This window comes from Mustela nivalis (assembly GCF_964662115.1).
Source record: "Mustela nivalis genome assembly, chromosome: 15".
Taxonomy (NCBI): Eukaryota; Metazoa; Chordata; class Mammalia; order Carnivora; family Mustelidae; genus Mustela; species Mustela nivalis.
The window spans coordinates 75,201,174-75,223,564 of NC_139034.1; the positions used below are offsets into that span (position 1 = coordinate 75,201,174).

General features: G+C 37.9%; 1 protein-coding gene across 1 annotated transcript in view; it reads right to left on the reverse strand.

The window, feature by feature from the left end:
* The window catches only part of UGGT2 (UDP-glucose glycoprotein glucosyltransferase 2), a 184,854-nt gene that overhangs the window by 145,508 nt on the left and 16,955 nt on the right, over window positions 1-22,391 (reverse strand). Inside the window, exons 2-5 of the mRNA XM_082700684.1 lie at window positions 19,947-20,029; window positions 12,168-12,298; window positions 11,402-11,514; window positions 2,834-3,008 (exon numbers count right to left, since the gene is read on the reverse strand). Coding sequence (XP_082556810.1) covers window positions 2,834-3,008; window positions 11,402-11,514; window positions 12,168-12,298; window positions 19,947-20,029 — 502 coding nt within the window. The remainder of the gene's footprint in view (window positions 1-2,833; window positions 3,009-11,401; window positions 11,515-12,167; window positions 12,299-19,946; window positions 20,030-22,391) is intronic.

The window sequence follows — 22,391 nt, forward strand, 5'->3', positions numbered from 1 at the left end:
ATTTACAAATATTTTCTCCCATTCCATACATTGCCTTTGATTTTGTTAACAGCTTCCTTTGCTGTGCAGACGCTTTTTAGTTTGAGGTAGTCCTACTTTATTTTTTCTTTTCTATTTTATTGTACTTCATTTTTGCTTTTGTTGCCTTTGCTTTTGGCATCAAATCCAAAAAATCGCTGCTAAGACCACTGACAAGGGGCTTTTTCCTTAGGTTTTCTTCTAGGAGTTTCATGATTTCATATTTTATATTTAAATCCTTAATCCAATTCAAGTTAATTTTTATGAGTGTTGTCAAATAGGGGGCTAGTTCCACTTTTTGCATGTGGTTATCCAGTTTTTCCAGCACCATTTAACTGAGTATGTTTTACTCCCTTGTTGAATATTAGTTGACCATTTATGCATGGGTTTATTTCTTGGCTCTCTATTCCACTGATCTACATAGTTCTATGCCAATACCAAAAATATTTGTTTTAATACTACAGTTTTGTAATTCAGTTTTTTTTAATGTATTTACTGGACAGAGATCACAAGTAGGCAGAGAGGCAGACAGAGAGAGAGAGAGGAGGAAGCAGGCTCCCCACTGAGCAGACAGCCTAATGCTGGGCTTGATCCCAGGACCCTGGGACCATGACCTGAGTCAAAGGCAGAAGCTTTAACTCACTGAGCCACCCAGGCACCCCTGTAATGTAGTTTAAAATCAGGAAGCATGATGCCTCTAGCTTTGTTCTTTGTCAAGACTGCTTTAGAATTTACAGCTCTTGCAACTGAAATATATTTGTGTAAAGGAGACATTATATTATTGGAAAAGAATAGAATATAAAAACATACATGTCTATATGAAAACTTGGTATATGATGGTTTAGAATAAAGACTTAACTGTTCAATAAATTATGTGGGGACCAATAAATTTTCATATGGAGAAACTAGAATTGTATCTCCAGCCTGCAGCATATTCAAATATATTCCAGATAAATTAAAAACCGAAACTCAAAAAATAGCATTTTAATTATTACAAGAAAATACACGAGAATGTCTTTATGACATCGTGAAGGGAATCACTAAAGAAAAGTTGGATAAATCTGACATCACAATTATTACTTGCACTGAACCAAAGATGTCATAAATAATTCGTTTTAATACCAGAAGACCAGAAATATTGTAGAAGATGCTTGCAAAGTATAGAAGAAAAGATTAGTATTCAGAACATATATTTCAAAACCTGCAGGTAAGAAAAAGAGAAACCCAGGGGCACATGGGTGGCTCAGTGGGTTAAAGCCTCTGCCTTTGGCTCAGGTCATGATCCCAGGGTCCCGAGATTGAGCCCAGCATCAGGCTCTCTGCTCAGCAGGGACCCTGCTTCCCCCTCTCTCTCTGCCTGCCTCTCTGCCTACTTGTGATCTCTGTCAAATAAATAAATAAAATCTTAAAAAAAAAAAGAAAAAGAGAAACCCAAATAATCCAATATAAAAACAGGTAAAGAATATGGATAGGCAATTAACAAGTATATTTGGGATGCTTTTATTATCTTAAACATTAATATGCAAATCACAAGTATTTCAACATAAAACACTCTTTCCATGTTGGGAATATAGTGGTAAAAAAAAGCAAAGTCCTCTAACATTCATTCTAGTATATTTGCGTGAATTGGGCTGCGTGGGGTTGGGGAACGGTGTGGAGGTATGAAAGAAAGAAAACTTGAGATACAGCAATGGATACTATAGTGATTAGACTAGAATACTGTAACAGAGTGTGACAGAAATGAGAGGTTGGAAGAGTGAGAATACAATGTATTCGATCAGAAACTTGAATACTATGATCCACTAAAGAAATAGTTAATAGCATTCCCATACCATGCTTCACACTTCGAACTAATATACACCATAACAATTAAATTAGATTTCCTCACCATAATACTTTTTCATCAAAAATAATTGTATTTATGGGGCGAATGGGTGGCTCAGTTGGTTAAGTGTCTGTCTGCCTTTGGCTCAACTCATGATCCCAGGGTCCTGGGATGGAGCCCTGCGTTGGGAATCCCTGCTCAGCGGGGAGCCTGCTTCTCCCTCTCCTCCCCGCTCATGCTCTCTCTTGCTATCTCTCTCTCTGTCAAATAAGTAAAATCTTTAAAGGATAATAATAATTGTATTTAAGGGGGTGCGCCTGGGTGGCTCAGTTGATTAAGCATCTGACTCTCGATTTCAGTTTGGGTCATGACCTCAGGGTCATGGGCTCGGGCTCTGTGCTGCGCATGGAGTCTGCTTAAGAATCTCCCTCTCCCTCTCACTTTACCCCTTCTCTCCCATGCTCACACACTCTCCCTCTCTCTCAAAAAACAAACCAAAAAAACCCTCTATTTATGAATCCTAGCAAATATTATAAACATATCGTTTTGTTTTTTATCCAAGTTTTATATCTGATCAGATTTAAGAAGAAAGGAATCTGAAGAGAGAGGAGTATCAACAAGATACAGAATCCCCATATATTTTTCCATAGAAAATTCACAATTTTTTTTAAAGATTTTATTTATTTATTTAACAGAGAGAAATCACAAGTAGATGGAGAGGCAGGCAGAGAGAGAGAGAGAGGGAAGCAGGCTCCCTGCTGAGCAGAGAGCCCGATGCAGGACTCGATCCCAGGACCCTGAGATCATGACCTGAGCCGAAGGCAGCGGCTTAACCCACTGAGCCACCCAGGCGCCCCTGAAAACTCACATTTGATAGGTATGTTAATTTTAAAAAATCTTTAACTGTTCACGTGGAAATTATGTAAAATCTAGTAAGGAAATTATCAAACATAATTTTTATATACAAAATAATCTTGGATAATACTGTACCTGAATATAATGCCGAAGAACATACAGAATTTTCCCATTTTGAGCTTTTTCAGACAATACTTTGTGAAATTTACTAAATGCTCTGGTACCAATTTCAGCATAGAGTATAGTCACTGGTAAGTTCTCTTTGTTTGTAGGAAATTTATGATCACCTTTAAACAGATAAGGTCTGGGCCTAAAATGGAAACAAAACACAAACATTTTTTATTAAGATTTTAAGTAATCTCTACACAAAATGTGGGCTCAGCCTAAAATGGAAACAAAACACATTTATTTATTTATAAAGATTCTTTACACATATCAGTACAGTCTCTTTTCCCACCAATTCCTTTAGGTAATTACTATCATTTAAACTTTTAAGATTCCTGAGGCTCAGACAAGTTAAATATCCAGGGTGAAATCAAAGAAAGCCAGGATTTCAACTCCTGTCTACAGAATCCTAAACCCACATCTTTTAACGACTTACAAGGTAGAAAGAAAAACAAGATAATGAAGTTAATAATAAAAAGGTGTTGAGAAGTGACTTTTATTTAATGAATTCAGATATCTATAACCTTTTAGTCATTTGCTATCTTTAAGTAACAAATATGAAAAAAAGGGGAGAGGGACAGGGACATGAACAACAAAACTACCACATACCCATGAAAAGACTGTGGGGTTTGAAAGTAGGCAGAATTGGACTCAAGTTCTAGTTCGATTACTAGCTATGTGACTCTGAGCCAGGGATTTGATCTCTCTTGGGCCTATTTCTTTACCTGTTCAAGAGGAGGTATTCTCACTACCTCTTAGGAGTGTCCTAAAGATTTACCAAAATGACTTAAAAATTGTCTAGCAGAGCATTAAAGCACATGCTTGAAGCTCAAGAATCATTCTTCTCTCATTCTTGCCAAACTCCCCTTATTTAAACTACTGATCCAGAGTACTGTCAGGGAAAAAAGGAATCAAATGTTGGATGGTAAACCACCATTAGCGATCAAAGCAGGGAAGGTGCTTGGGTGGCTCAGTCAGTTAAGCGTCTGCCTTCAGCTCAAGTCACGGTCGCAGAGTCTTAGGATCGAGTTCCGCATCAGGCTTCTTGAGGGGGTAGGGGTGAGGCCTGCTTCTTCCTCTACCCCTCAATTTGCTCTCATTCTTACTCAAATATTTTTTTTTTTTTAATGATGAGAGTAGGGGGTATTTGTCCATGTAATTATGACTATATACACCTTATTTCCAAAAGGATACACAAAAACTTGATAGCACTGGTTGACTCTGGGGAGAAGTTCTAGAAGTCTGGAGTAAAAAAGAATCTTATAATTTGCTGTATGTACAGATTGTTCCTAGTTACTGACTTACTTTAAATCATAATCAATCAAGGGCTCAATACCTCTAACAGAATAATGAAAACTTCCACTAATTACTGGCTTCAAATGTGTCATATTTCTGGACATTGACATGGAGTACTTTTTATTTCAGGTTTATAAGATTACATGAGTTCAAGCATCTTTACAGTGATTTATAATTTGGCTGTCATAGTAAGCATGCACACGCACCCACCTCTGTTAATAAACTTCTTTTAAGTTCTACACATTCATCCACTTTCATTATTATTAAAGATTTTGAGAGAGAAAGAGAGTGTGAGCAGGGAGGGGAATGGCGGCAGTGGGAGAGCAAGATGCCACGCTGAGCAGGGAGCCCCATGTGGGGCTCAATCCCAGAACCCTGGGGTCATGACCTGAGCCAAAGGCAGATGTTTGAGCCACCCAGGTGCCCCATCATCCACTTTCATGATTAGCATTTACTGTAAACTAAGATTTTAAAAATACTACTGTCAATGTTTGGATATTTGAAACATGAAACAAACAAAATTTTAGCCCCAAGTAAAAGCTGAGTTCATGGTTAATCTCTTCTGCAACAGATGAGACAAAAATGTGCAAAACAAGAGAAACAGAATTAGTTGCCATTCTTCACAGGATCCTATTAATAAACACAAAAATAATGCTAAAATCATACTTCATTTAAAAACTAAAAAGAAATCAAACCAGATGAAATTATTAAAATCATTTCATTAATTTTAATGGCTACGTGGAACTCAAATGGCACTAGGTCAAATGGATTATTAAAAATACTGATTTCTATCAAATCAGTAGTGTAGAAATGCATTTCATAATTTATACAGGATATCTTACATTTTAATACTGTCTGAAAGAAACTATTTCCAAATAATTTATTATTGTTAGTAACTGGAAAGGCTGCTGATGAAACAGTGCTAGTAGATAAATCTTTAGGTCAAAAATCAAAGGAAAAATTATAAGAAAGGAGTAGATTTTCCAGAGACAAAGGTCTCCTGATTGTAGGTCTCCCCATGCCCCCAATTCACACGTAAATATGCAGGCCGGCACAACCTCATCTGAATGACGCAAAGTGGTGTATTTCCGTGCCCAGAGCAGCCTTGGGCGCCGCTATGTGAAGACGGAGGCTGCAGCTCCCAGGCACGAGTCTAACAATTTTGGAACTGGAGTGATATGTGCCACTTTCTGATTTTATGCTTGTATTTGGGGAAAGCAGGCACAGAATGATTCCACGGGGGGGGGTGGGGGGGCTTGCTTTTTTGGCCCATTTACTGTCCCCAATGAATATGTACAGAATAGCAAAGATCAGGAAGGTATAAACTCCCTTGTGCAGGTTTTAAGGGATAACAGACTGATGTTAGATGACATCCCATCTGTCTGACATGGGACACACTAGTCTCCCTGGGACTTATTCACAGTCGGCTGAATCTGGAACCCTGGGGGCATGGTTGCGGCTAAGCCTACAGATGGATGCCCCAGTGGAGTCCCGTTGACAGTGGCCTTCATTAAACGCTTCATGAGACAAAAGAATGGCTGATGAGAAGCGCAGTCACAAAAATCAGAGTTTGGTCAAGAATTTATTAGGCCCAGGGATGGACTGTTGGGAGAGGCATTCTGCCACAGCCACTGACTGTCTTTCTGGGTACGTCAAGACTATGACAGGCCATCTGTCAGGTTTGCAGGAGACTTTGCGGAGTCTGTTAAGGCCTCCCTCTGGGACAAAGAGCAGGTTGCTTACTGCTTGTTAGAAGTCCTAGGTTCCCAAGCTCCGTGTCCTTCAGCTGTGATGCACCCCAGCTGCTCATGCAGTGTTCTTGGGGGCCCCTTTTCATCCCAGGAGAATGTGGAGACACAGGAACCAGTGCAAGCAGGCGAATGTTCATGCTGCTGTGGCTGTGAAGGGGACAGTTCTTTGCTTCTGACTCAAGAGCCTCCTGTCTTCTGCCAGCATCCGTGAAACAGTCGAAGTCATGCTTATTGGCTTGTAGGTAGGGCAAAACCAATTCCCCAGTGTGAGAGAAGCTATATATAGCATTTACACATTTTTCTTTCTTTTTGTGACCTTTAGACACATAATCCTTGGCTTACGACCTATGGATATTTGTCCATAGCAGTTATTCTTTTTTTAAGCAAGTGACTTACGTATTTGCATATGTATTTAGAGTAACATATTTTAATTTTTTTCCCCTCTACAGATGTTTCTCATTTCTAAATTTTCTTTCTCATTCCTAAAATTTCAGCTTTCATGTCTTCCAGGTTAGATTTTTAGTTTTTTTTTTCTTTAAAGAAATGACCAATTAAAACAAAGGAAAGAGCAATTCTGTTACTTTTTACATTCATGTTATTTCTTCTTCTCCCTTTGGTTGAGCGGAACACTTGGGTTTATTTTTTCCTCTTTTAAAAATCATAACACAGGGGCGCCTGGGTGGCTCAGTGGGGTAAGCCGCTGCCTTCGGCTCAGGTCATGATCTCAGGGTCCTGGGATCGAGTCCCATATCGGGCTCTCTGCTCAGCAGGAAGTCTGCTTCCCTCTCTCTCTGGCTGCCTCTCCGTCTACTTGTGATTTCTCTCTGTCAAATTAATAAATAAAATCTTTAAAAAAAAATCATAACACATTAAGGGCACCAAAGTTGCCTTTCTTTTCTATGATTCTCACCATCCCAATTTCCAAAAAAGTATTCCTTAATAGTTTCATATCCTTGTTGAGGGCAGGGGGAGCAAGTTATACTTACTTAAGATAGTGATGATTGCTGACATTTTCTCCCAAATACATAATCATATATGTACTTAAATATATAATATCTGTCAAGTTTTAGGGCAGATTCAGAGCACAGATCTTTGAACAAGAGGTAGGGAACGGACAAATCATTCTACCTGTTTTGGCCATAATGTTGTTGTGTTCCAAGGTATTATGTTTGAAGTGTAAGCAGCTTGACTTTACTCAGACTAAAAGAATGGGCCTAACACTGTGCGTTTACAGAAATAACTCACACTGGCAGATGGGCAGCAATTTATTTTCAGAGGCTACAGCCCTGAAGAGTGGTGCCTTTGCTCTGCCAGTTGGTGGTCTTCCAAGAGGCAGACCAGACGGGTAGGCCACTGGGAACAATCCAAGAGTCAGTATAAATGTAATAATTTTCACCAAGGAGGTCAGAGACTAGTCAGGGATAGGAGTACCACCTTGAATTCTGCCCACTGAATGCAGTGACCACACCTACTTTTCGTGTTGCATAGCTGTGGCTTGACGGAACAGTAAGGGCCACCTAAAGATGCCATCAGTTTTAACTTAGCTGAACGTACCAGTAACGCAGCCCAGTCATTTAGGGAAACCACTGTGGACTGAGGGCCCCACTGAGCCAGAAACTTTACTTGAGGTAGTGGAATAGGGCACGTGGTTTGCCCAAAGGGTAGCTACCACCGTAAATCCAAGATCATGCTAAGTCAAAACAACTATGCTCTTGAATATGCCATTTTCAATTGACTGGAGAGACTTGTTGGGTCCCTCTATCTTGTCAGTCACTGAATCCTACTTAGCGGATGCCGAAATACAAACCATCAGATGTTAGAGTCACAAGGCTCTTCAGCTGGGTTAGGCCTTCAGTTTCAGTAAGAGCTTAAGAGCCCCTAAGAGTGGCTTTTCAAAAAGGAGTATACTTGATGACAGGCAGGCAGGTGGCACTGATCTACTCGAAACTGCCTCTGGGTATTCCAGCAGCCACTCAGACGTTAAAGGGATTCTAGCTCAACTTTCTCTCCTGAGATTGTATGTCGTTCACCTGGGAACAGACGGGACATGTGGTGGTCTCCCTTGAGACTCTGAGCGGTCACAGCATTCACAGTATAAACACACAGTATCAGTGCCAAACGGAATTCAGTCACGGAAGCCGAAATAAAAAAACTTCATCGAAATGGCCCAGACATCATATTAAAGCTTTGCTCATTGTGAACACCTTCCAAACCCTGTCAGTTGAGCTTGGGCGCTCTTTCCTGCAGGAACATCTATCAAGGAGCTGTCACAGAGGCTACAGCAAGTTGTCAGAAAATTGCTCTCACCCCCCCAGGAGCAGAGTAGTACAAAACGGCAGGAGGAGCCGAAGAGAGCAGTGGGACAAAATTTGAAGTGTTGAGCTTTTGTCTTCCTCTAACCATGTGGCCCCTGTCCTTCCTCTTCCAGAAAGCCATATATCTGTCAACATCTCACCCTTGTTTCTAAAACTATTAAGAACTGTAAAAGATGGGGTGCCTGAATGGGTCAGTTGGTTAAGCTTCAGCCTTTGGCTCAGGTTGTGGTCTTGGGGTCCTGGGATCAGGTCCTGCCTTGGGTTCCCTGCTCGGTGGGGAGCCCACTTCTCCCTCTCCCTCTGCCTGCTGCTCCCCCTGCTTATGTGCTCTCTCCCTCTCTGATGGATAAATAAGTAGAATCTTAAAAGAAAAAAAAAATGTAAAAGATCTAAGGTTTGACTTTATCCTACTTACAAAGCATTAAGTTATTAGGTTTTTTATCATTTCTTGGTGGGAGGGATGAGATGGGAAAAATACGGACCTAAATGGATACTACACAAATAGTGGGTGTATGTTGTAGCTGAGGGACACTATACTTGGGGAACCACTGTTTTAGAGCAAGCAGTAAACAAGCCTGCTCTTCTTTCCAAAGGGAAAATCATCTCAGTCCTCCAGGTTGCCTGCTACAAACACAACCCTGAGAAATGGCTCAGGTAAAGAACAGTCAGGGTCTTCCACGATGTATTCATCAGAACAAGAACGCGCAAAGCTCACAGGGCCCACTACAAATGGCCTCTCCCGAAAGCTTGATGTTAACCTCTCTTTAATCTTAATTTTATATTCAATACTTAAATAGTCAATATTTAAGAAGCTTATAAAGTCAGCCATCAAAAATAAATAATTTTAAAAGTTACCAAAATCACATTTTAAAATGCACTAGGAAAAGAAAAAAAAATGCACAAGGGCTAACAATTTCACAGTTAATCTACAAAAACTACAAAGGGGGGAAAAAAAGCTATAAAGGAATTGCCATTAGTGATGACATGGATGGACCCAGGGGTGTTAAGTGAAATAAGACAGAGAAAGACAAATATATGATTTTACTTATATGTGGAATCTAAACAAAATAAATTTAATAAAATAAGTGAATAAACAACAACAACAAAAAAAACCCAGAAACTTATAAATACGGAGAAATAGTGGTTCCCAGAGAAGAATGGGGGTGGGGGCGGGGAATAGGCAAAATAGGTGAAGGGGATTAAGGAGGTACAAACTTTTAGTTATAAAATTAGTCACAGAGATAAAAAGTACAGCATAAGGAATGAAGCCAATAATACTGTAATAATGTTGTATGGTGACAGAGGACAACCACACTTTTGGTGAGCACTGCAGAAATTACAGGAACTGTTGAATTACTATGTTGTGCACTTGAAACATATACAATGTTGTGTATCAGCTATACTTAATAAAAATTAAACAAAAATTCAATGCAGACACCCCTAAACATAGCAGGGGGTACTTTTCACAGAAGCTTAATGGATATAAAATGCATAAAAGTATTAAAACACATGGATCAAACTCCTTTGAGAAATAAATTGCTATATTTAAAGAAAAAGGAAGTGATCATTTCTATGACATACTTTTCTTTAATATATATATGTACAAGAACAGAATTTACAGAAATAACATGGTTGCCTAATTCACTATATGAAGCTAAATGACTTTTAAAAAGTGGCATTTATTATTTAAATAGCGAATCTCATCTATTAAAATAGAAGCATGAATCTTAAAACATAAGCAATCTTAGTTTAACAGAAGATATCCCACAGCATTAACAAATGCAAAGATGGTACAATATTTTAATATGTATTACAATACACAGTATGTCCAATGAGAAAAACTTTGTACTACATTTTAATAAATAACTGATAAAATAAGTTATTTCTGATTTTAAAAATGTAAGATTACAAAACTTTAACATTTTTAAAGGTATGAACAAAAAAGAAAAGGTATGAACAGAAGACATACAATGTCATCTGTTGAGAGATTCAATAAAGATTTAAATTGTTTTTAAATTAACCAACAGGTTTACCATAATTCTAACAAATTCCACCAAGGTTTTTTAGGAGGCAATTTGGCAGAAGAAAAAGAACTCTAATGTTAATTTGAGAGCACCAGTAACTGCAAAGCCAAAAAATATTTGGAGGAAATAAAGCAGCAATGAAATTTTGTACTGTGAAATATCAGAATATATTATAAAACAATAAATACTAAAACAGCATGGCACTGCTACAAGAAACAGTTAATGTACAGGACAGTTTTGAAATAGAGCATAACATAAATATAATGAATATATAATCGACAAATCACCTGAAGGGAAAAAAGGTCTGATTGGATCCTTTCCTTTGATAACAATAACTTACATGGATTAAAAGTTTAAAGTAAAATGAAAAGAAAAGCTTTAGGAAAGCTACTGGAAAATAATAGTTAAAATCTCTCACTCAGGTTTGGAAAAAACTAAGTATATAAACACACACACATAAAAGAAAATTTGGGCAACATGAAATTAAAGAGGCCTCTGTATATTAAAATTAATATAAAATGCAAGAAAATATTTTAAATGGTTTACAACAAAAAAAGAGAAGTACTGAGATGAATTACTAAGTATATATTACTGTTTAATATATAAAGAACTCTTTCAAAATTAGAGAAACAACTAAAACTTTTTAAAGTATAAATAAATCAGACATATATACTGGTACTATTAATAATTTTCTTCTGACTGCCCATATCTATTTATATTAAATACTTGGAAGAAGTAAAAATGTTCTTAATCATACATTATAACAAGGCAACTTTATACTCTGTATTACTGTTTATATTATTAATTTTTTATTTCCAAGTTTTAAATTCAGTTTATATTTAAAGAGATAGAATCCAAATAAATCCAGCTTTGTGTGTTTATTTGAAAAAACAATCTATGATTATATAAAACATTTAATGTATTTTATGGCATTTTGATAAAATTTATATTCTAAAATCAAAAACTAATGAGACGAAACACTGAAAATATTCGTGCATTTTAGAAAAGGACTTGAACTACCAACTCAGGAAATTCAGTTTTTCAATAAGCATTATCTTCATTATGAAAAATTTTTATAAGCAATTTCTGCTATTTCAACCCTCATCTCTTTTTATAAACCATTTCTTTCACTACAGGCTATCATGAACTTACCTTGAAGTAGCCTTCTTCAGCAGCTTTTTGAGCTCATTAATTTTACAGGTGTGTTTTTTATGGATAACCACAAATGCATCGCAGCCATCTGGTGGGGGCTCATCAGCTGCAATCTAAGATTTCAGAGGTTATATTTAGCTACAGTAGCTGATAATTACAATATGATCTTTAAAACTCATATATTCCTTTGATTGAAATAACTCATCAACTACTGTTAAGTTATTGCTCTAATTAAAGTAAAGAATATCTATGTGCAGGCCGAGTCAAATACTTTTTAACAAAACCAACTTTATAGTAGAACATGCTTCAAAGTCACTGAAAAATGCCACCAAAAAAATGCCAAATTAAAATTTTCATTAATTTCAATAATTATTTGTCCTTATAATTTCCTTATTCCAAATAACTATAAAATTATAAAATGTATTCAATTATAATCGATCGACAATGATAATACAATCAATGACAGGCTATGGAAGCAGGTATTCCAAGTCTACAGATTTTTTTTTTCCCCCCAAAGATTTTATTTATTTGTCAGCAAGTGCACAATGATGGGGAGCAACAAAGGGAGAGAAGGCTCCCCGCTGAGCAAGGAGCCCAATAAGGGATTGGATCCCAGGACCCTGGGATCATGACCTGGCAGATGTTTAACCTGCCACCCAGGTGAGCCTTCTGTAGATCCTTTTGAACCAAAGATATTCACATTAAGATTCATGCACAGTACCAGCATGCTTCTTTGTCAACTATAGGTTTGGGTACTTTTACATACCTGTTGAAACATCTGAATAGTTGGTGAGTATGCTCTTATTGAGAAAGCAAACTTTAAGAGGTTGATATGCAAATTGTCTAAGAATTGTCCAGCTTTCTTCAGGATTAAGTTGTAATAAGAATAAGCTGATTCTATACCAAAAAAAAAAAAAAAAAACAAGAGAAAAGGATGTTATTTTCATTTTCAACACACTGGCACAGCTCTACTGTAAAGCTAACAATACCATCAAATCTTAAGTTTGGTTATGGGTGGTGTTGGAGAAAAATGGAAAATCAAGATCTTGTTCATTAACTTCATTTGGATGCACCAGTGAGGTATAATCAAGTGCTATGATTCTAAGTGAAAATAATTCTACCACTAAAATCTATTTGGGAGGGGCCAGGATATCAGACTATTTCACCCCAAGGCTGTGGGTTATAACACAAGGATAAGATTCAGGACCTACCTATGATTTAAGAGGAGACTAAGAACAGCACAGAACAGTTAAATATGACTTAATTTTAAATGACATGTATAAATAAATACAACTCAGATTTAACACACATAGCCAAAAGCAATTAGTGTATCCAGAATGCTTTAGGAGACAGAATAAATGTCTTCTTGTATACAATAACCTGAACTGCTGATTCCCTCCTCTAAACCCCTCTGCAAAGTTCCTGAACACACCAAAGAGAAGGATAAATCCTAAAGTGTAAGAACTCTTGGACAGCCCTGGGGAGCTGGAGATCATTTGGCTGGGAACAGTCCCGGAGAACAGAAGCCAAGAGCTGAAGAGGGCCCGGTGACATTCATGGGGTAAGCAGGGAAAGAACCAGCTATTTTTTGCCCTTTCCTTTTCTCTACACCACCTGGGGTATAATTATCGTCTGCACTGTTGCCCCTGGCAGCCAGAGGTGGTCGGGTACCAACACTGCGCTCTGGAGCCAGCTGGTATCAGCCCCTGAAAGCTGGCCCATGGACATGCCCTGGTCATTTCCTCTCTCCTTTACTCCCTGGTACTAAGTTATCAAATGACAGAAGAAACATGGTTAAAAGAGCACAGCTAGGGTAGACTCTGATCTTTTCTTTTTTTTTTTTTTTTTTTAAAGATTTTATGTATTTATTTGACAGAGAGAAATCACAAGTAGATGGAGAGGCAGGCAGAGAGAGAGGGGGAAGCGGGCTCCCCACTGAGCAGAGAGCCCAAAGCGGGACTCGATCCCAGGACCCTGAGATCATGACCTGAGCCGAAGGCAGCGACTTAAGCCACTGAGCCACCTAGGCGCCCCTAGACTCTGATCTTTATCCACAGATCACAGTTCCTGGCTGTGAAAAGGGAGGACAAAAGGGATGTGTAACCAGACACTCTCTTGGGAGGTGGGGGAGGAGGGAGAGGAAAAGAGCGCTGCATGGAAGGAGATATGTTGGAGGTGGTGAGGAACACTGGACTGTTTGTTGATTGCTACAGTGTCTACTACTTGTTCAAAAGCTGCTGGGCTCTTGACCCTTGGCTCCTCTCCTTACTACAACCCATTCATTCAGGTGTTACCTGGCTCCCTATGGTGTCCTGTGGGAATCAGGGCTCAGGGAACCAGCACACATATGTAAACATGGTGGATGCTGCTTTTTCTTTGAGTAAGAAAGTCCTCCATCTCTCATCTAGGGCTTTCAGGTCTTCTGTCCACATCCATGAAACTAATCTGTTAGCTTGGAAATGGTAAAATCTCAGAACCTTCACAGTACTCGACAGATCTGACCCAGAGATGGAATGCTGATGAATACACAGATATTTAGAGGAGAAAAGACCCAGGCTCATGGGTCAATTTACAGAATTTAGAGGAAGTCCTTGTAAGCTGATAGTGAACATAGTTATAAAATTTCATGGTCAATCAGACAATAAATGGTCCTTGACTTTGTTGCCTATTATCGAAAAGAAAATAAGGACGAGGTTACAGATCAAAAACTGGGCAGTAGATTCAGAGGCATTTATCCAAATGAGGTCTTAGTTGTTAATTCTTCTCCATGCAAGGGGACTTTCCCATCAGTGCTTTTGTCATCTTTAAGTCCAATCCACTGTGACAAGTACAAAGACCTTTCTTGGATTAGGATAAGGTTTGACCGTCTTCAGACAAGAGCTATAGACATGCACACGTGCACACAGTGAAAATGGAAGGAAACCTGTTACCACTATGGACAGAAGGTCAGAAGGTCAGAAAGTCATTAGAACATTGGCTTGCCTGGAAGAGGAGAGGGTAGAGTACAGAATGCAGAATTACAACCACCTTATGATTAAACAATTCCTACAGTCTATCACACCAACCTTAGATCCTTTCACACAGGACAGTGAAAAGCCTCAAAAATTACTGTAATGGGTCATGGCTGAGAAGAGAGCTATAGCCCACTTGGGAGATTTCCCTTGGTCAGTTAGAAAGTCTTTCAATTCTGATCCAGGGCTCTCTATCTCATGCCTTATGTTTGATCCTTAAAACTGTGGGAAGTTAAGTTTTAAGCTTGCAAGTAGGATAAAAAAACTTCAGCCCCTCTAAAGTTCTTGATAAAAAAGCTCAAGAATGAGAGAACTAAAAAACAGGGGGTATGCAAACTGTTCTGAAAGAGCTAAGGAAAAAACAAGAAAGAAAATCAGAAAATACAGACTAACGTAAAACTAAACTAAACTAACATAAAAGTAAAAAGAATCAGGAAAAACTAACAGAGAATATACAGGGAAAATGTGAAGAAAATGAAACAAAAAGAATACGAGAAGATGAAAAAACAATTTAAGAGTAAATGACAGATTCAGAAGTCTGGCAAAGGAGAGCTACGGTATGTATAATTGTATCCCTAAGGCAGGAAATCAAAGGAACAGAGGAGAATGAACAGAAAACTCTCCAGAATTAAAAGGAACAATGGGTCTACATGTCTAAGAGTGAAGATTAAGAATGGTTAGCACTGCAACATTTCCTAGTAAAAATACGGGTCTCTAAAGTTAAAAATCTTAAATATAAAATTCATGCATACACAGTCCTATATGTGAGGAACTCAAAGCCATTATTCCTAGGAGTTATTCATGAGGCATCAATGAGGGAGCAAGCTTTACCTAACCAAGAAATAGTTAGAGGAACTGCAGCATAGAGTTTGATGGTGAGCTCTGAACATACTTAACTGTAAAAACAATACTAAATGGAGGAGTTGAGATTTACAAAAGACTATGTAAATCCTGCACGCTCCAGCGATGCAGAAAAGCACACCAGGAACCAAACTGTGACAAAGGAGAAATTAACTGGAAAGTAGAGTAAGCTCGGTGATTCTTCATAAATGGGAGCTGGGGAAAAAAGAAAACCACTGAAGCCAACAGAGCACGCAGTAGAAGCTCATGTATACTTACGAATACAAAAGACTAAGAATAGGGATGATCCAAATCAGACAGTGACGAGGGGAGGAAAGGCCATAGGCCAACTCATTACTGCTTCTAAGGACGAAGAGAAAATACCCAGAGAGAGGCGGCTAACAACTCTGGGCCTTCACACACCACTCCTCTGCCGTGAAATGCAAAAGGATTCTCAGCCAACAACTGTTCAGCAAACCTCAGCTTAAGTGTCATTTGTTTTGGAAAGAGTTTTGCCCAACCTCCCCAGTCCAGATCCTGTTGTAAACTCTGACAGGTCCATACTATCTCAAGTCTCAAAACTAATAAAAAATTATCTATAAATTTTTTAATGCTGGCCCTCCCATTAAGCTATAAGTTGTAAAGGCAGGAATCTTCTCTAGGCTTTCAACTGTACCTTTTTGCTCCTGGCACACCCCATCGGTCTTCAATACCTTTATGGAATTGATGTTAGAGAAATGAATAGTTCTCTTCCTTCTAGGCCATAAGACATTCCTAATATAGTACTCCCAAGGAGTTACATAGAATAGGTGGGTGCTCATTCACTCCTACTTCTTAAACTATAGGTGATTTCTCAGAAAGTTATGGTTGAGTTTCCCTCAAGAATAATAATTAAAAAAAAAATGTATGTAAGACTCGCCTAAGTAAAAGAAGCACAGGTCAGAGAAGAGATACAATCTTAAAAACTGATCTTTAAAAAGTTGTAAAAGCTACAGGGCCACCAAAAAAATAGCCCAAATTAATGCATAGCATAACTAAGACTGTATCAGTCAAACAGGGATCAGTCTTCCATGAAAACAGAGAGTCAACGGAAACAAGTGTGAGTTGTGCCTGACAACAGACACTAAGTTTTGTCACCAGTCACTGTTAAGGTCTCTAATGTAGAGATGGATGTAGGGTTCAGGGATTTAGATTCTATAATTTAGGCTTAACTTGCAAGATCACCTCAATCACAAGATGGAAGCACTGGACTCCTTTAGTTGATGTTCTAAAATAACTCAATTTAGGGGCACCCGGGTGGCTCAGTCAGTTAAACATCCTGATTATGAAATCAGGAGTTGGATGTTTATAATAATCCAAGGGTCACAAGACCGAGCCGCACATCAGGCTCTGCACTGAATGGGAACCTTCTTGGGATTCTCACTGTTTTCCAGAGTGGCTGCACCAGTGTGCATTCCCACCAACAGTGTAAGAGGATTCCCCTTTCTCCACATCCTCACCAACACCTGTTGTTTCTTTTCATTAATTTTAGCCATTCTGACTGGAGGTGACAGCTCATCGAAGTTTCGATTTCTATTTTCCTGGTAAAGAGGGACGATGAGCATCTTTTCATGCTTCACAGTCCATCTGGAAAGACTTAACAATACTCTTCACTTCCAGCCTCGACTTACGCCTCAACCTACCATAGTTTTGATAACTATACCAGTGAAACTGCTAGCTAAATCACCAATACGTTTTCTGTTGTTAAAACCTTAGTATTCACATTATTTGCTCTCTCTATAGTATGTGATAACATCCACCGATTTACCACTCCATCTTCCCCGGCTTCCATGACATCACACTCGCCAGGTTTTCACCCACCTCTGTGAGTGCTCCTCCTGTCTCTACTGTGCATTCTTCTTCTGGTTAGTTCTTAAACAATGGTGTTCTTCAGGGTTCTGCCTTTGGGACCTGTTTTCTTCTCCTTCTATACCTCCTCCCTATAACTTCAATTACCCTCTTAGAGCTGATAACTCCCAAATCCTACCCCTTAGCCCAGATTTTGACCACCTAAATCCTCCACACATGTATCAGCTTATGGGATATCTTCACTTGGGTATTTGACAAGCATTTCACATGTGACATATCCAAACTGCAATCGTCCTTCTATCCAAATCTGGTTTTCAGTTATATGTAACTGAGAAATGTCATAACATTTTCCAAAAATCTTCCCAATAAAATACATAAGCAACTTGTGTAAAAACCATTAAAATCTTCAAGGATTTTGAGAATTAGTTTCAATGTGGAACACACTGGAAAGTAAAAACAAACCGGGACTCTGGAATTAGGTAACCCTTGGCTGACATTTGTAACTCCCCACACAAGACTCACAGGTTAGCTAATATACTGCTTAAATCTTGAAGCACCAAGAAATACATAACTCTGTGGCAGAACCATGTGAAATGGTTGAAAAAACCAGACAATTCAATATTTAAAAGGTCTTAATTTTCCTAACACATAAAATATTCTCATGAAATGGCATGAAACTAGCACCTGAATTCAAAAAGTTAAATCTTCAATATTTACAACTTTTTAAGGCAAGTAGATCATCAGAATTATTCTTCAGGAAAGACTATTTACAGGGTTTCATGGAAATTCAACAACCTAAAAAACTGTAAGTAACTGAGGATTTAAAATGTTTCTTCTAGGATAGTATCTTGAAGTAAATTCAGTAAATCTGACAGCTACTGACATATTTAACTCCTCACATACAGAATCCTCTCCTACACCTAACAGCAACAGTGATGAAGCAGCATACGCTTTTGACCCTTGCCATGATAAGTAATTCTAATGGAATTCTATTTTTAGTGTTGGTAATTCTTCTTTAATAGGATTTCTTTTAGGTTCAACCCTGAAATACACACTTCCTTATCACATGCTTGAAGTAGAGCTTTGGGTTCCTAAGCTTATATTCCAACTTATTAATGATCATCTGCCATCAGATTGTCCAGGCATGTCATTTCATTTAGGGAAAATACATGGACACATCTAAGTAACTAAAGAGTTCAAAATCTCTAAGACTAATTTTCGAGAATAGCACTGAATGAGTAACACTAGAAAGTATGTGCCGAGACAAACATTTGGGAAAGCTACATTTAGGGTTTTAGGTGAGGGCCACAAAACTTGGTGGATTTTTTTTTTTTTTTATAAACATATATTTTTATCCCCAGGGGTACAGGTGGATTTCTGAACTGTGAGAACTTGCCACATTAACCAAGCCTGTTTTTACCTCAAATACCAAAACTGAAATTATCAGGACAAATACAAAACCAACCGATAATAGTTCTCAATCGATTTGCCAGTCCACTTCGAAGTGGTCCAAATTGCCCCGCCGAGCCCACTGCGGTCTCTTCTGCTCTTCCCCCTCCCCTCTCCCTGGCTGCTGCCGCTGGCTGCTGTCCTCCAGACCGAGCTCCAACCTCACCACTACTGGAAAGGCCGTCCTGTTCTCTCTCAAGTACTGACTAGGTGTCCTTTCCCAGGCGCTTCCTTGTCATCAGGGCCCCTAAGCTCTAACCACCTCAGAGCAGAGCTGGCTTGTCCACTGTCCCCTTCACAGTATTATGGGGCCGGGGAGCACAGATCACATTTATTCCCCTTTGTATTTCCGGCATCTAGAGCCGTGCCCAGTGCCTCTTGTGACTCAAATAATGATAATAAGGCCGCTTTTCAGGAAAAGTTTTCTAAAAGAGCAAATTGCTTGGTTTTGAAAATATTTCAGTTTAAAATATCATGAAAGGCATGCCTGCTCTATTTTTTTAAATCCATCTCATGAAATCCTAAAATTGCTGAACTTTGAGGCCACTTGAGCCAAATGGAGTCCAGTAAATGAACACTTAAAATAAGCAAAACTGTTGTTTCTCTTAACACTGATATTCAAGAACAAAATCGAATTAATCACCATAGTAAGTTGTCTCTAAACTATTTAATCTTCATAGTAAGAAGTTCTCCCCATGTCTACAAGCCTAAAGAAATCCGTCTTGAGGAACTCCATGTTAATACTCTATTCTCCATAGAGATAGAAAAATAACCTTTTTTAACAATAATTAATAATTAACCTTTTACCCTCTGCTGCTGTAACCTCATTTCAGTGTCTTTAATCTACTGATCTTCTCTCAGAAACACACTAATAAACACTTGCTCATTCTAAAGGTATAAGCATATATACAGATATGTAGTAATATATATTTGTATATATTTAAAAAGTAGGAAAGACTAACTGCATCTTCTAGATAGTGAAATGAAGACACATAGGTTACCTGACTTGTTAAAGGCAAATTAAAAAATCTCTTTCAAAGTAATTTGGGGGGGGGGGAACCAAAACAACAACACTACTAGATGTAAAATTAATACTATCTCAAATTAGTCTAGGTAAAAAGAAAGCCACAAGTCAACAATCTCTAGTTCCTTTTGATGTAATGCAATCTGCAAACACTGCTAATTATGTGAGAGTTTTTACAATAAAGTATTAAACCTTTATTTTTTGGAAATGGATGCTCAGAATAATTTCCATTAAAGCATATTTTCAAATTTAATATTCAGATCTACTAACCCAATTAAGCATTTACACTTCACTCTTAACATTAAAAACAATAAACACATAATGTATACACATAGATACAAATTTTTAAAGTTATAATATGCACATGACCTACCTGTTTGCTTATAAACTGCTAATTCTTGTACAGTTTCCAAAAACAGCCAAAATTTTTCATTACTTTCTTCTGCCATAAATTCACTATTAAAATAAAAGCAATCAGTTAATGGACGGAAATTAAAAATGAAATGAGAACCAAATGAAAACTTATGGCTAAAACAAAACCCTCCAAAACTTAAAGTGACTGATTTCCATTTACTATAATGCAGAAAGCGAACAAACTGACGATTCTGACGTGAGCTATCATTCTCAGCTTACAAGCATATACTAGTGACCGGAAAAGACTGCATGAGAAATTACTTCTGGGTTTTCCCCATTTTTAGCTATAATTAAAAAATGGATAATTTATTTTATTTCTCCAAGTGAAATACCACTTAGAAGTATAATTTTTAAGGTTTTGTTTTAGTTCCAGTATAGCTAACATACAGTGTTCTATTAGTTTCAGGTGTACAGCAGAGTGATTCAACACTTCCATACAACACCCAGTGCTCATCACAGTTAAGTGTCTTCCTCCATCCCCATCACCTACTTCAGCCATCCCCCCCCATCTTCCCTCTGCTAACCACCAGTTTGTTCTCAACAGCTAAGAGTCTGTTGCTTGGTTTGTGTCTTATTCCCTTTGCTCATTTTTTTTTTGTTTCTTGAATTCCACATGAGTGAAATCATACAGTATTTGTTTTTCTCTGACTTATCTCACTTAGCATTATACTCTCTAGCTCCGTATCATCGCAAGTTATTGAGAAGTATAATTTAACAGTAACGAAGGGAATGTTACATAAAGGTAAAAACAAAACAAAATAAAAACCCCACACTGCCTATGTTTCACAAACAAAAACTGGTTGTATAAACACTTTTAAAAAATAATTATTATTGGGGTGCCTTGGTGGATGACTCAGTTGTTCAGACATTGGACTCCTGATTTTGGCTAGGTCATGATTTCAGGGTCTTGGGATTGAGCCGCATAGCAGTCTCTGTGCTGGGTATGATGGAGCCTGCTTGGGATTTTTCTCTCTCCCTGTCCCTCTGCCCCCCCTCCCCTCACTCTCATATATAGTCTCTCAAAAAAACAATAGTATCTATTATTTTTATTTAGCTGCTTATTCATGTAGACAATATTTATTATTTAAAACAGAAAATACCTTAATGAAAAAATTAATAGGAAGCTGGTTTATCAGATTAGGTCTTTGGCCTTGAAGCCCAGACACTTTGATTTTTCCAGAGGGCATAGGTCAGAAAAAATGAAAAAAGCCATTTAAAACCTTTGGAAATAATGGGGAAAAAACAAAAAATAAAACCTTTGGAAATAATGAATTAAGTAAGAGGCAATATAGTCCTGTACAAAACCAAGTGCAAGACACCCAAAGGCAAGTAGATTCAACTATTTAAACTAGAAAGGAAACAGCCAAACAGATGGTACAGATTTATCTGTATCTTTCTAGTCCTGGTAAATTTAATTTAGTCCATCCTATCTTTCTAGTCTTGGTAAATTTAAATAATGCTTAATAAAAATGGTAGATAGGAGGACATGAAAGACACATGCAAGGTAATTCTTGTGAGTCTGGTTACTAAAGGGGTAAAGGAAGGGAGAAAAGCTGGTTTATCCACATAAACATGACAGGCACAGGAACTGAAAGCAATGCATAAACAACTCTTAATATTAATGGTGTCCCACTCAATGGCATTTAAAAAAAGAGGTGAAGCTAAAAGCAGAAGAAATGATGGGATGACAGGATGTGACCTGTAAAGGTCAAGGATGGTACAAATCTTAAACAAAGTGGGGAGCAACACTTCATACTTAACTGACTGCAACTACAGACAGGCTCATATACTAGGCAACCACAGGCAAAACTTGAGTATTCCAGAATTTATGCATTTAAGTATGATCCTTCCAAGTATTCACCTTGAGAATATATTCCTGCACGCTCATTCCCTCAATATACCACCACTCTCAGCACTTTTGGAACTCTTCTAGAATTTACTTTCAGGGGCAATTTGCCAGTAAGTCATTAATTTTAAAAGAGAAAATATCCTTGACAGATCATCTAAATCAGTTCTTCACCTAAAGTTTAAAAAGGTAAAAAAAGACCCAAAAAAGAGCATTTCCAATTTGTTCACTTGTTTTATATAGTATTTAGCTCCAAATAATAGTGTTCCCCAAAAAAGTTCTACCAGAGGAAAAAGTGATTTGCATAGAGGATAGGTTTGTATGTATGAAAGAGCATGTCAATAGTTACAAGCAAAATTCCAAAAAATATTTTCATCAAGAGAAACACCAGTGGAATAAATGCAGTTTCGATGTACAAGTTACATGTTAGAAAAATCTAGCCCCATCAGTCCATAATCATCCCTAGAAAACAGCACTAAATTAGAAATTTCTTTAGGTAGGGGAAATAACCTCCTTCATCTTTGGTCCCTACACAGCGCCCATCATAGGGGCATGCTC